Source organism: Phaethon aethereus (assembly GCF_964289735.1).
Source record: "Phaethon aethereus genome assembly, chromosome: 5".
NCBI lineage: Eukaryota > Metazoa > Chordata > Aves > Phaethontiformes > Phaethontidae > Phaethon > Phaethon aethereus.
The window spans coordinates 39,591,720-39,606,708 of NC_138579.1; the positions used below are offsets into that span (position 1 = coordinate 39,591,720).

Sequence of the window (14,989 nt, forward strand, 5' to 3'; positions counted from 1 at the left end):
GGCGGAGGACACTGCCGCCTCGCCATTGGCTGCAGCCCGCGGCGGCCGCGCTGCGATAGGTGCGTGCCGCAGTCAGTGCCGCCCGGCTCCGCCCCGCCACGGCTTTATAACGGGCATCCCCATGGCCGAGGCGGGTAACCTGCCGCGGCGGGAGGGGGCAGAGAAGGTCTGGGGCACCGTGCGCGCCGCCCGCCGACGGACACGCCGCTGCCAGGCTGAGGGGCGGCCGCCCGGGAGAGCCGCCTCAGGTGGCCGCGGAGCCCCGCCGACCCGCCGCCCCGCCGCCGCCCTCCCCGAGGGACGATGGTGCCGCGGGCCTGGCGCAGCGCGGGGGCTCGCCCGTTCCTGCTGGCGCTGCTGCTGGTATATCTGCCTCAGGGTTGCGGCCACCGAGCCACGGGGCCCCGGGTAAGTGAACCCGCCGCCCCGGCGGCGGGGCTGCCCTTTTCCCGCCCGCCCCGCCGCGGCAGGTTGCCCTGCTCCCGGCCCGCCGCCCCGCGCCCTGTCAGCGCCGCAGGTGAAGCCCCGGCGATCGCCGGCTGGGAGCCGGGGCCGCCCCCGCCCCGCGGCGGGCACGCAGCGCCTCCCGGTCCGCTCCCCGCGGGCGCAGGCCCTGGCGAGGGCCTCCCCCGTCACTAAAAGCCGGTACCGGCTGGGTGCGTGAAGTATGTATGTCGATATTAACTTGTTGGTATTAATTGCAGAAAAAAAAAGGGGCGGGGGGAGGGAGGCTGGCAGGCTGTGTTTTTATATTGCTTGTCTTGCATTTAATGTAGCCCCTGTTCCCAGCACAGAGCTTTAGCACTTTTTTATGTTCTCAAGCAGGGATTAAATGAATCCCTGCAATAAAGCTAGATGCCTTCAGCCCAGACTTCTCCTTGTAGGAGTCTAGCTCTGTTTTTTTAATCTGACAATGTTTGACTCTTACTGGGGCTGTTAATTTCACTTACCAAACTATTACATTGCTCTGAGGAAGAACCCAACATCTCTTCTAAATATGGTCCTCACAGTGAGCTAACGTTACCACTGCAGCACCACTATACAGAGTAGCATGAGAGCTTTCAATTATAAAGCTGCAAAACAGTAGCTGTTCTTCAGCCAATGCTGCAATAAAAGCACAGTTCTGGGTAAGTGGAAAAACTTGATCTCTCTGCAGGCGTGTTGGATGCATTGACCATGTGCATTCTTAACCCCTCAGTCTGAAATGCTATGAAAAGTAGTACCTAATTAACTTGCACCATGGTTAGGCAAGACTAGGAGTCTTTGGAATCCCTCCTCAGCGAAGTGTAACAATATGGGACTTTAGTGCAATGCTCTATTTTTTAATAGAGGTGCTGTTTGACCGTGGTGGCCATTAAATGCTTCTCAGAGGTATGGAAAGCATACTGGCTGCACTGGTGTCCTTGTGTTCATCTGTGCTATGTAGCCTCTTTTACGGCCAGATGTGTAACAGCAACTGTTAGAATGTGGCAGACTGGAACTAGTGTGTGCTATAAATTCTTGGAGACCTGTTTTAAAAGATGGGGAAACATAGGGGTACTTATGCATATATCTGTATTACCAGGTATCAAGCTTGAATCTCAAAATTGGAGTGGTGCCAAATAGAGAGGAGCTTTGAGGTGATAAGTAAGAGTCTGGCTGGATGACTAGGGCCCTTCATCAGCACTAGTATCTAAATGCTTTAATGAAGAGCCATTGGAACAGAACAAAATTAAAAAATCCTCATGACTGCATAATTGCACAATGAGCCTGTCTATCAAACAGTTTCTGTATATGCCATTTTTATATACTGTACTTTACAAGGCAGTTTAATTGCTCCCTGTGCTGTGTCGTCTTTGGAAAGGGAACTACTTCAGGAGAGTGGAAAACCAAATACAAAGGACTACTGATTTACTTTTTGCTTGAAGTAAGTGAACTGACTTTGCTCTTTCTCTGACTTTGCTATTTCTCCCTTCATGACTGGGGAGAATATCAGCTATGAGCACCAGTGTCTACAGTTCTGTAGAAAGATGTGCGTGACAGTTTTAACTTTTTAAAGTTTTAGCGTATGAGCTCTTAAATGGAAGGCTGTGAAATTCCAGGATGTTTAACTTATGAAGCTTGTCTTCTACCCCTTCTAAGTGTCATGCTAAAGTGCATGTGAAGGTGGGGAGTTTGGTTTACTTGTTTGCAATCATGTTAGTCAATATGATAAGAGCTTCATCTCTTCTAGTGATTAGACACTGCCAGTAAAGTTTCATTAGTATAGAGATGCCATACTTCAGATTCCAATGTACATAAGGAAATCCTTTATTATTCATTTTTAATGATGATAGCATGAGAAACACTGATGTAATTTGGCAGACTTGTGATCAAGAGCATATTCCGGTTAGGAACCCTCTCTGGATGGGGGGGTGGGGAGTGTGTGGGTGTGTCTGTGTTGCAGTTCTGGGGCCTGATCCTTCAGGTGTTCAATTGCTAGGTGTGATCTTTACCCTTTCACACTTTCACTTCTATATGGTAAGCATCAGAACTACAATATTTTTAAGCTGAAATGCTTTTAAAGGTGAACAGCAGTTTTTAATCCTACTCAGTGAGTTTAAATGAGCAGCAATAATGCTTCAAGCAAGTTCTTGATATTTCTCCTTGCATTTCCCTCTTATTACTGTAGTGCTGCCTGGCTTAGCACCAACCAGCACTGTCGCTGAATACATAAGCAGAGGAGTATGGCTTGCTGCTGTTTGCAGAAAATGATGAAAAACTAAGGATATTGAAGGGAAATAAGTGTATCTACATCTCTTGTGTCAATAAGGGATCAAACTTTTGGATGAAGTGAGTTAGTTCAAGATGGTTACTTGAATACAAGGTAAATAGCAAGTGCAGCTAATATCTACTGGCCTGCTGAAGTACTTCTGGCTCTCAAAAGATGTTGTACAAAGCTTACCATTTCCTGTTATGGTAAAACTATGAGCAGTGACATGAATCCCTTAGACTTTGGAAGTGTTTGTCACCTGTGGGAAACATCTGGTTTTTGTACATATGCTGTGGCCCACTGACAGTAAATTACTGTCCCCAGTGAATCCCCATAGTAAGTCTAATATCTTGGGTGTCTTAGAAAGAACTTGGAAGCCCAAGGCTGTTGTATGAATTGTCTCCTCACTTGACAGACTCCAGAAAAGCTTCTGCTGTGTTATGCAATTGCTTGATCACTTCTACTCTTGTAGGTCTAAAGAGCACTGAGGAAGCGATCAAATGACTATACTTGGAAAATGTCTGTCTGAAGGGTGTTGCTTTCTGGAAAAAGATAATCAGGCTTTACTTCATATTCATATTTTCTTCCCAGGTGCCTCTTTATCTCTGTTAACATGAGATATGGAGTTGTGTGACAAGCCAGGTCTTGCTGTTTCCCCTCCTTGACCCCAAAGTGCTAGATGAGGAGCTTGACTGGGCTGCCTCTTGCATCTCATACAGTGTGCTGCATTTGAGCAGTACTTTCATAGCAGATTACATAGATTGTGCCTTTAAGCTCTGTTTTCACCCATCTGGACAATAAATTGTGACCTTTGTCTTTCCAGTTCAGAAAGATCTATGTAACTGCCCTGCTTTTTGAGTATAATGCCTGACCATTATGAACGTGCTCCATTTATGGCAGAGAACTGTTGGTGGCAGTAATGACAAATATTAGCACAGGCAAATGGTGGGTGCTTGCAGAAGGAGCAGAAGATGACTGCAGCAGTCAAAAGCTGTCCTAGGAACGGGCTTGGATTTCTGGAAGGTCAGGCATCTGTACTGCCCAGTGACTGTAGAGGACTAAGAAATGGGAAGAGAGGGCAGGGCATTCACTATTTCTTCCTAGATTCATGCATGGAAACATGCCATATTCCCTCCTTGAAAGGTGTGCTGGTTGGAGGTAGGGGTGTGCCTTCCAGTTCAGTGCTATTGTAAAGGGAAGGTAGTAGATAGTAAAACTATGAAGATACTCACAGATTCCAGAGCATAAACTGGAGTGCCACAGGGCAGTGGGAATTCCCTGCTGCAGCTGGCTACTAGTTAGAACACCAAACAAAAACCTTGACAAAAACTGTCGAAAAGGCTCATGAAGCTTTGCCATTCCCTCTGAAGGAGCAAGCAGCATTGCAGCTTGTGCCAAGGAGCCTGTGTTCTGCTGTGTGTTCTCACTGCAGCGCTGCTGGGAGAGTTTCACAAAGCAGGTGTCTTTACACATGCTCTACTAAAATTAGGGATGCTGTTCTTCATGGTGGGAAGAAATTAGAAAGGGACATATGATAAAAATATAAAGCAAAGGGCTCCATATGAAGGAGATCTTGAACAGAAGAGTGAAACTTAGGATAGGCTTTCAAGGACTGAATTTTGTTTCTCACTCTGCAGTTAATCATCACCTGCATTGCAAAGGTCTACACTGATAAGTAAAAAGTGAAGCACTTCAATGTTTTAGATTTCCTTACTGTTGGAGAGACTCATCTTAAGGAATAAGTACCCCCAAAGCAAGTCTTCAGAAAAGCATCCCCTGACAGGACAGATTTCTTACTCTGGCAAATAGCTTTTGGTTACAGACATGCTGTTTTGGTTGGGCGAGAGGTGTTCTTGCCTAAGTGGAAGCTCTACTTGTATGTAGAGTTATACTAAGTATTTTTCCCTCTCCTTGTTCCTTTTTAGACCTTTAATGTTAGACAGCTGAATTCGGTGATGTGTACCAAAGAAACTGATCTGACTTGCTTTTTATACATTATGCAACTGTGTTGAGGAATGGGATTAATTATTGTATGGAGAAATATTAAAATATTATGTTCCAATACATTAATATTGGAACAGCGGGTCTTGTGCTAAACAGGAAAACAGTGTAGGATCCCAGTTGTGCTGTGCCATGCTGTCTTAGAGATGGTGTTTTAACTGCCTGAGCTTCTGAGTTGGTTATGAGAATATTTCACTCATGTTAATGACCTCTGCTAATGAAAGATTTCTGGCCACCAAAAGATTTGATACAGAAAGAAACTGCTCATGTATTTCTGCTGCTGGTCGCAGCAAGCTCTGTAGCTGGTGGAACACCTACAATGATAACCTCTTGGACTAGTTTTCAAGTTTCTAGCACTAGTCATGTGCTAAGGTAATCTTCACTGCCATCAGTGCAGAGCAGATGCTGTCTTGGCTTCTTTCATTTCCAGATGGCCTGAAGCAGTTGGTAAGATGACTGTAAACCTCATTTCAGTGGTATAGTAGCTCTGAAATATTAATACTGCTGTTTAAATATCTTAGATGTTCTTATCCTGCCATCTCAAACTAATTGCGACATTACTATGTCAAAAAAACCCAAACAAACAAAAACCCATTTGTCTCCTACTTGGCTGCTGAATCCCCAGTTCTTCTGGGGCTGGCACATCTGACAGTGCAGTTAAATGTTACACAATAAACTTTATGTTCACATTAAAAAAAACTAAATGCGGAGGCAATACAGGTGAAACTGAAGCTAATCCCTGAAGGCTGCTGTCTGTCACACTCGGCCTCCTGTGTGATGGTGTGATGGCTTCCTGTCAGAGCCCCTAAGCAGCTGCAACAAGCTCTCTGGTGTTGATGCAACATCCATGGACTTTGTGGCACAGCAGACCTTGAGCCAAGCTTGGTGTGCAGTGGTAGTAGTTTACTGCTTTTTCAGCAAGTGAAGTTCTGGCAGAGAAGTGAATGCTATAACTTCTGACTTGAACTATGAAACCTACTTTTTTTTTTTTGTTGTTTTACAAGCTTTACTTGTTGCATTGGTAGGACTTGAAGCTTCCTATGCTTTTTTGTGAGAAGCTCTTCTATTTTTGATGTGCTTGCCCCAACACTGAAGACTGCTGTTGCTGTGTGTGAATTGCTTCTGTGCTGGATAAGGTGTGAGGTCAGTGTGAGGTGTTTGCTTACACAGAGAAACTACCAGGATGTGATGAATGTGATATGTAACTGTCTCCCTCTTCTGACTGGCTCACATGAGCAGTTAAGGCTTGTGTGTAGCAGGTTACATGTGAGCCCTGTGGAGCTTTCTGTGTGGCGGCTTTACTGCCTGTAGGTATGAGAAGGGAGTATTCTGTCACAGAAACCCTTCTGGTGATGACTGAGAATGCAACTCTGCTCTTTTTTTTTTTTGGAGGCATTGTAGCTATAGAAGAGTAACTGCAGGAAAGTGTAGCTAGTCGCACCAGAGTGTAAAGCTTGCACTCAGGGCAGTGAAAACAACCCCCCACCGCACAAAGGAGCTCTTTGTACGTGACCTCATGTAGGCTATCGGCAGCTCTTCATCCTGAGAGCAGTCAGCTCCCTCAGGATGAAGCCTTACCTTGAAATCAGGCTCGTGGCTCCTGTCATGGGTGGTTTTTCTCCTTAACACAGCCTCCTGATGCAGCTTAGACTCCTGTGGGATGCTGCAGTAACCCTGTAGATAGTGTTAGTGATATTCATGATCATTAGAGAAGAATCATTTGCTCGTTTGAGGAAAACATGGCCTTGTATAGTGGGCCTGCCCACTCACAAATGCTATTACTTATGAAACTGAGGAGACAAATAGGGTTGTTATGCTCCCTGCAAGAATTGCGCTGAGGGAAGCTTGTTCTATCTGAGTAAAAGGCCTACATGCTGGAAGTGCAGTCCCTAGAGTGTGGGGAGGTGTGATGGAGCACAGAGAGGCTTTGGTTTATGAAGGTATTAATTCTAGTCTGTATGACCCTTCCAAGGTAGCCTTAAGCCTGGCCTGGTCCTGACTGGATGATGCTAAGGTGCCTGCAGTAACAGCCTTAGTGAAAGAGCTGTCCTGCCAGATGTTTCTCATGCTGGCTTCTCTGGGGCAGTGGTGCTTCTGTCCTCAGAGCAGTGGCCTAGAAGCCGCCCTCCATTAGCTTCCAACTGCTTGCACCATCAAACCCTTCCCTGGCAGACTCCCAGCTGTAGCCTGCTTGGGAGGACATGCCTGCATGCTCAGTTTCTGCATTTGTGTCTCCCACTGGCTTGTGGCTGAGCCGGCTGCTTCTGAGGGCCCACTGACAGGTGTTCTCGCTTGGAGTGGCATGTAGCTATGAAGTGGGGAAGTGAGTGGTAGGTGTGAAACAAGAGCAAACTTAGACCTTGAGGGGAAGCACCTGCACCTAGAGATGGGAAAAATAACACTAGTTACTATAGGAACAGAGGTTGCATCATTAAAGGCTGGCTCAGGGTTTTGTCAAGTACAGTCTAGCAGTGAAGTGTAGACAAGCAACCCACCAGTGCTGCTGGCAGACTCTTCCATGCAGGTGGAGGAAGCCATACAGAAACTGGTGGGTGTAGGCAGATAACTTGCTCTGCCATGGGCACTCACACTCATATCCTGGGCTGGAGCTGGAGTTCCTAAGGAGCAACTACTGCCTCTGGATGAAGTACATGAATGAATGTGAGCAGGAAAGTAGTACATGGGTAAGTGCCACACTGCTCAGTACTTGGGTATGGACCCAGACCATGTGCTATGGTTCTGTAAATTGGGTTGCCTTGCCCCAAACACCTTGACTTGGAGTGGCTAAGGGAAACAAAGCAGACTGTCTGCACACAGCATTCTTTATGTGCAGGGCATAGACTGAATCTATTGAGACTGGGCCAGTAGGCTACATGGCAGCCCTTGTCAGTCCAAAGTTAAATTTGAGCCTCTGCTGGAAGAGCATAGGCCTAACATAAGTTTTTGTCCATTCTTAGTCCTATGGCAAAGTGAAAGCATGCAATTGCACCCCTTTTAGAGTGGAAGAAGTCTGCTGTTCTGTGCCACTGAGACATTGATTAAAGCTGGGGTTGAGGGGGTGGTGAAGCTGAGGGCTTTCTCACAGGTGGGGCTTCTGATAGAAAGAAATATAGGAAGTGGAAGGGAAGATGTGTAGGAATAAGGAAGATGAGAAAGTAGGACAGATGAAATAACTTGCTTTTCTGAGGTTTTTCTTGGCCACTGGTCCAGTTAATGATAGTTGTAATCATATCCAGAGGGAAGTGCTGATCCTCAAATAGGGAGTACAAGTTCCAAACACTTAGTGGGCAGATTCTGTTTCAGAGTTTCTCTTGGCTACCAGTGCTCTGTTACCATTAGCTGGGTTAGACTAGAAGGAATGTGGAAAATGTTGTCCATCCCTGTTCCATGACTGGGATCAATCACTTAAATTGCATGGGGAAGCCATGCTCTGCCTTCTGATGAGAAGAGTCCACTAGCGTAGCTGCTATACTTGGGCTTGTTGTGCTGCATGGAACAGTGCTTGTTCTATACTCTTGTGGAGTTCCAGAATACTGGGTTAAGAACTTTTTCTTTGGTTATACAGAGAACCTGAAATATGGAATCATCTGATCCTTCAGTTGTAATCCTAATACTTTAGGGTTTGACATTCCACCAAATTAAAACAATCTAATACAGTTTTAATGTAAAGGTAACTATGTTATGTTCTATGGCCACCATGAAACTGAGTGGACTCATGGCTGCTCCTTGGGATGCAGAAGCAGCAGTGTGGCTACCTCTGGTATAGAGTGAACCAGGAACCAAATAGATAAGGAAGCATCCTCAGGTGAAAACACCTGGTAAAGGTAGTGGTATCCTTTAATGTACAACAGGGACACATGCCTAGGAAAGATGTCCAGATATACACTATCTCTAGATCTTGCTTCTGTGTGTACCAGACACACACACTAATCAGAAGGAGATAGGATGATAATCTTTTGTTGCAGCATAGACTCCCTTGAGTAGCATGAAGATTAAAGAGCCTACTCTAGCTGGTACATCAAACCATTTCCCTTCCCATTTCTTTGAAGCGGATTTACATTCAGTCTACACTTAGGCTTAAACAAATACTCGGTGGAATGAGGTGCGAGTTAAGAACTAAAAAGCCAGAAGCTCTTGGGTGTGATTTCCAAGTGGAGGATATTAAATGAGTTGGAGTTTGCGGATACTGGCCAGATAAAGGGGTTTCTGTCTGAGCCAAGTAGCTACTTCTGATTTGGTCTAGTTACCATACAGAATGGTGGTAACTCTTGTTGGCTTCTGTCTGGAGTTTTGCATTTGGCGTATTCCTTTGCTCTTAAAAGTGAGCAGGCAAGCGTTGCAAAAGTAGCTTTTAAAAACATGTATGTATCTGGAACACTAGAGGATAATCTGTTCCAAACTTGTGAGGGAAAGGTGAGTTTTAATGTGTACATTTCTCAGTCTTGGAGGAAGCAAAATACTTCTAAGGTAGAAGTCCATAAAAGACTGATACGTATAAAATTAACAGGGCAGTTCATGCGGTGAACACTGCTTTTTTTTGCTACACAGTTACAGAGTTTAATTTCACTTGTTTCCCTTTCTGTGTCTTAGTCTAAAAGTATTTAAATCTAGAAGAATTTGCTCCACCCTTTTAACTTCAACAATACCAGTATCTACCTCCAAGTCTTCAGAGTTCTGTCAGGTAAGGGATCTGGTATAAGGCAGTAATGCGGCCCTGCTGCTGTATCTTCCTGCTGTTGTAGGAACTGTAGCCAATTGCATTCTCAGTGCTGCTGCTGTTGGTGTTATTTGCCCTCAGTTAGATACAATGCATCTGAAATATTCCTGAAAATTATGCTAGATGCAAAAATCTATCCTGCTAGAGCTTTAACTTCTGAAAGCAGCTGTCATGGAATAGGATATCTTAAGTGCTCTGCACATGTGTACAAGACCACAGGTTTCTTGACTGTAAGAGAATGGTGCTTCTGGCTGCTGTACCTAAAGGCCTCAGATTATTCTAGAGATGCTGTGCTGCAGCTTTATAGGTAGAATGTGAAGTGGTGGCACAGTGTCTACTGCTTATATGACTAGGTAACATCTAATGGTGGAATAAGATATTTCAGTGGTGGCTGGTGGCAGTGCTACCTAACAAGTGGCTCATGCGTTCCATAAGGGAGTAAACATTGAAGAAATTTGCTATGAACTTTTATCAGGGTTCCTACCAGCATTCCTCTGTCTTTGTCAGTGTCTATGGGCTGTTGTTCCCTCTTTACTATTACGCAGGTACAGTCAGTATTTTTAGGAGCAGGAATCATACCTTTAGGTGCAGGATTGGAAGTCAAAGCTGTCCTCTACAGGCTTTATCTTGTTAGGCGCTCTAGAGGCAGCGATGTTCTGCTGCATCAAGGCAGGATGTTCTCTCAGTGGCAGTAACTGGTCTTGCACTCACTTTACTCTTCTTAGTTTAAACTTGAACTGTAGAAGCAATAGTAGCTGCAATTTCTACAGATGTTTACAAAATGGACATAAACATACTTTTCTGGTGATAGCATATTAATGATGGTTAAACCCATTGTCTGGAAGGATGGGGAAGTATGTCATCACAAAAGTATTTTTTTGGATGCTCATCTTCAGGAACTTCCATGGAGCTGAGCCTTTTCTTCACAGTGAATGCTGAAAGTGCTTTATGCTCCATCTTGGTGGTGGTTTTCTTTTTTAAATTAAGGACTCTTACTTTGAGGCAGGCCAGTTGGCTGCAAAGCAGTCTGGATGTTACTGGCTATAGCTACTGAAGACTTAAGTTTTCCTAGGCCGCCAAGTTTTGTCCTCTCCTCAGATCCCCTGAAGTAACAAGTGTGTTGGTGGAAAATAATTGTATTCTGCTGGACTTGAACTGTCACCTAAGCTACTATCCTTCTTAAAATTTACAGAGTTGTTAAAATCTAACTGCGGGAAGTCTCCTGATCTTCACAGCTCATCTGTCAGTTATGCACACCCTGAAAATCAGGATTACATTTAGGATGGCTGATGGAGCTTTAAATAACTAGTCAAATTAAACTTTTGCCATGTTGTCACTAGTATAGGTACCTCCTGAGGGTGAATAGGATGGGGAGTGGGAAGCAATCAGCATGAAACTAGGGCTGCTGATGCTTTTCTTGTCTTTGTCCTCAGCTGTCAATGAGACTATCTAAATTTTGGGATTTTTATTGTGAAGGATAGATCCCTAAAGGAGTGCCAAACTAGCTGGATTGGGAACAAAAAAGTTGAGCTTTTATTTACTGCAAAAGAAAAAGTACTTTTTTACCTGAAGCACTTTGGCAGTGATATTAGAACTGAAGTTAGCTGTTGCTCAACATACTGCAGTGTATGGTTTGCAGATTTCTACACAGGATGTAAAAGCACCCATAGGACAAAGCACCTTAACTCATCTGATCTGTTTTGTAAAATCTGTCAGTGCATAAACAGCTATAATGTGTAGGTATGTTAGCTCTTATACTAGAAGAATGAAGCTATGCTGGTTTGCGTGTGTGGTTCTTGCATGAATGTAACTAAAAAAATCAGTCCCAACTTCCAAATTGAGTTTTGCCTGTAGATTTAACTTCAGAAAAACTCTATGTTTTCTAGAACATTAGTTTTTTTTGGTGCTGAAATTGCAACTGATTGGGAAGAAAAAAAAATCTGCCACACTTGAATAAATCTGAGCATTTTTAAAACCTGCTCTTCAATGTCTCTGGAACAGACCCAGTTGTATGACAAGAACGTTTTGAGCCCAGAGATTTGACTCTGATCTAGCTTGAATAGCTGGTGTCAGAAGTAAACTAAGTTTTTCCTAAGTTTCCTGTTGGGACTCCAAGAATTTACCTAAAAGGTTCCAAGATTTTTTCTAGTTCTGCTGGCATAAAGACAAAATAAAACCAAAAAAGCTTCTACAAATTGCTTCACATAACCTAGGGACTTCCCCCCCCAGGAGCCCCAGAATAGATGGGAAGAGTTCAGTAGGAAAATCCCATGAAATTTGCCAAGGGAAGGATTTGATTTTTAGTTGAAACTTCAAAAACAACAAGCAACACTTGTGCTGTTGAGTGAATGACAATCCCAAATAAAGTCCAACTCCAGCTGTCAGCAGGTTTTTCTCTGTAGCAAAGAATGTTGAGTTCCAAAGGCATAACTCTTTGCCTATATTAAAAAAAGGTAGGTATCTTATTACAGTAACTGTTCTTCCTGTTAAACTGGATACCTTCTCAGGTGTCCCCTGCAACTCTTGGCTCATTATTGCTTTTATTAAGAAAATGTCCACATCTGACCTTAAGTGGGGAGCCTCCATTATAACTTCTTTCAAGTTAACCTGCCCACTGATAGTGTCACTTTGAGAATAGCTATAGATAAAAAGCTTCTGACTAGCTTTTTACATCCAGACTCATGTCAAACTCTGCTCCACAGCCTCCAACGTGTATACTCTGTGTCTGTGTCTCTGTTCAGGCAGGGCAAGGACAGCAGAACAGTTCTGAACTTGGTAGTTATTGCTGAAGCCTTCCTTCTGGCAAAGGTCTGTCCAGCTTCAGGAATTCATGCTTTTCTTTGGAAATCACTGGGCAAGTAAATCAAGTTAAACTGCACATACATTTTCTACCTGATAAGCTTTCCTTCATTTTGTTCAGCTTTAATAAAATCTTATTGGGGTAGAGATGTAACCAACCTTTCAGTGCAATGATTAAGTGCAGCATGTCAGAGCAAAAACTAAAGATGATTTTCACTTTTCTTTCCTTGTCTTCACCTTGCATGAAACCATGGAGAATAGAAGCACTTATATTCAGGAAGTGCCAGAAGGCTGATGATAGACATGATGAGGTCACCTCAGATTAAGAGGACAAAATAGGGTGTTATCTTTGGCTTGACTCTGGTTAGTATTTATTAGAAAGCAAACCTAGGGATTACCACAAGCAACCTAAGCCAAGCATGTCAACTCTTCACTGTATGGTAGACTAATGTTCATGCATATCCATGCATTTCCTAAGGCAACCAATTAGGATCAAGTGGGAAGAGATGATAATCTTGTTAAATCTCATGCCAGTGTTCAGACAGGTAGAACCATACTTATCTAAAATTGCTTTAGTGGGACTTGCTAGTGGCTTTTGTTTCACTAGAAGATGCTGATATGAAAATACAAGACTCTTTTGGCAACCTTTTGTTGTGAAATGATTGACACCAGGGCTAGGCATTGTTTACACAAGGCATCTGAATGAAGTCCCTACTGGAGTCAACAAGATACTAACTGAAGACAGATTTATAAAAGCTGTCACTGATGAATTTTGCTTAGTTAATACTCTGTGCTAAATTGCAATCAGAATTTGATGGCTCTGAATAGAGGAAACCTCTTAAAATAGGCAGTGGGACAGGATTTGAGGAAGAATTTCATTCCCAAAGAGTAGGGAGTACTTTCTTCTTCCTTGTTCCCCAGCTGTGTCCTTATTTTTGCTGATAGTAGTTGCTGGGTTGCAATATCAGTCTTTTAACTGAAACTCTTGTCAAGCTGTTGTCTGGCTTCTTATTCATCTTAAGCACTTGGCTTGGAGCTCCAGATTCATGAAGTGAAGAGAAAGCACCAGGAAGTTTCCCCTTACTTTCGGGAGAGACATGCCTCTGTCTTAGGTATTTTTTGGGGAGGAGGCTGATGGTACCCAGTGTCATCTTGTTCTGAGCTGATGATGGTTTAGAATGTACAGCTGGCTCTTGGGAATCTTTCTAGATGTATTATAGGGCAATATCTATGTTAAATCTAGTGCTGTATGCAGAGGCTGCTCACTTTGCACAGTTTTAGTTGGACCTACTGCTTTCAGACAGTGAGCTTGACTTTGTAGGAAGCTTCCCTTTAAGTGTGATTTTTTCCCCTTTGAGGAAGTCCTTGTGGAAGTTGAGTAAGATTATAAAGCCATCTCACTTTAAAACTCAACTGGCAGTGATTCAACGAACACTACAAGCTACTGAAGAGGCAATTGTGGGGGGCTGAGTGAATAACTGGCAAGTGTCTGTCTTAGTTGAAGCTTGGAATCCACCCTGGTAATTGAAGTATAAGCTCTTAGGCTAGAAAAGAAAAACAAAAGGCAGATGTTTCTTTATCAGTCTGAAAGGTCAACAGTTCTCCTGGACAGATAGGACAGCTCAGAACCTCTGACTTGGTGTCAGTCAATGTGACAAGATTAAGCAGAAATGTAATTAATTGTTTGCATTCACCCATTCCTTACCTTGGTTGATTTATTTATTGGTTTACTCATTTATGCCAGGGAAAGCTTCTTTTCTAGATTTCAAACTATCCCTGTATTTCTTAGGTCTCACTTATGCCACAGTCACCTCTAATGACAAGCAAGATGTTACTAAGTTATCCACAGGACTGAATGGCATGGGTAGTTCTTAGCTGAAGTGTGAGGATGGTGCCTAGAATCTGCAAACTGGAAAGGTTTCTGCTTTTCTCCTTGCTGGTGTGGCTGGTTGACCTTGCCCAGCTGCCAAACCCCTGCTCACTTCTTCCCCTGGTCCAGCATGGGTCTTCCTTATGGGCTGCAATCTTCCAGAAAAAATCTGCTCCGTCATGGGCTCTCTATGGGCTGCAGCTTCCTTCAGGAAATGTCCAACTGCTCTGCTGTGGCATCCTTTCCATGGTCTCTTCTATGGGCTGCAGAAGAGTCTCTGCTTTTGCATCTAGAGCACCTGCTTCTCTGGCCTTGTTTGTACTATGGCTTCTCACACTTCCCTCCATGCCATGTGACATTTTGCCTTTTAAGTATGTTTTTGGAGGTACTGCCAACATGACTGATGGGCTCACCTTTGGTCTGCAGTGGGTATGTTTTAGAATCATCTATGTCCAGCATGGGGCAGCCCCTGACTTCTTCTCACAGAGGCCACCTCTGCACCATGCTGCTACCAAAACCTTGCCATGTAAACCCAACACAGCTGGTCAGATGGGGCTCTACATGGTTAGTCTGCAGACTGAAGAAGCAATGCTGCCTTGGCCTGGGCCTGGAAAGCCACTAGTAGTCAGAAATGGATGTGCCTGTGCTTCTGGAAGTACCAACAACATGGAGTTCACATGTCAGTCAAACTGATTGTGTCCTGAGGTCAACTGCTTCAATCCTTTTCAAGGCAGTGTAGATGTCTTACAGAGGTTGCATATGCTGTTGCTGTGCAAGCTGCAAAAATTTTAGGTGCAGCTAAAATTCAGAAGATGTAGTTTGACATATATTCTACTCTCTGTGTGTTTCATTTTTTAAGATATAGCCTCAA

At 43.9% G+C, this 14,989-nt stretch overlaps 1 protein-coding gene across 1 annotated transcript in view; it reads left to right on the forward strand.

The window, feature by feature from the left end:
* Nucleotides 1-303: 303 nt before the first annotated feature.
* The window catches only part of SMOC1 (SPARC related modular calcium binding 1), a gene marked incomplete at both ends in the record, with an annotated part of 125,259 nt that continues 110,573 nt past the window's right edge, over nt 304-14,989 (forward strand). The window contains one exon of the mRNA XM_082000152.1: nt 304-408. Within this exon, the coding sequence (XP_081856278.1) occupies nt 304-408 (105 nt within the window). The remainder of the gene's footprint in view (nt 409-14,989) is intronic.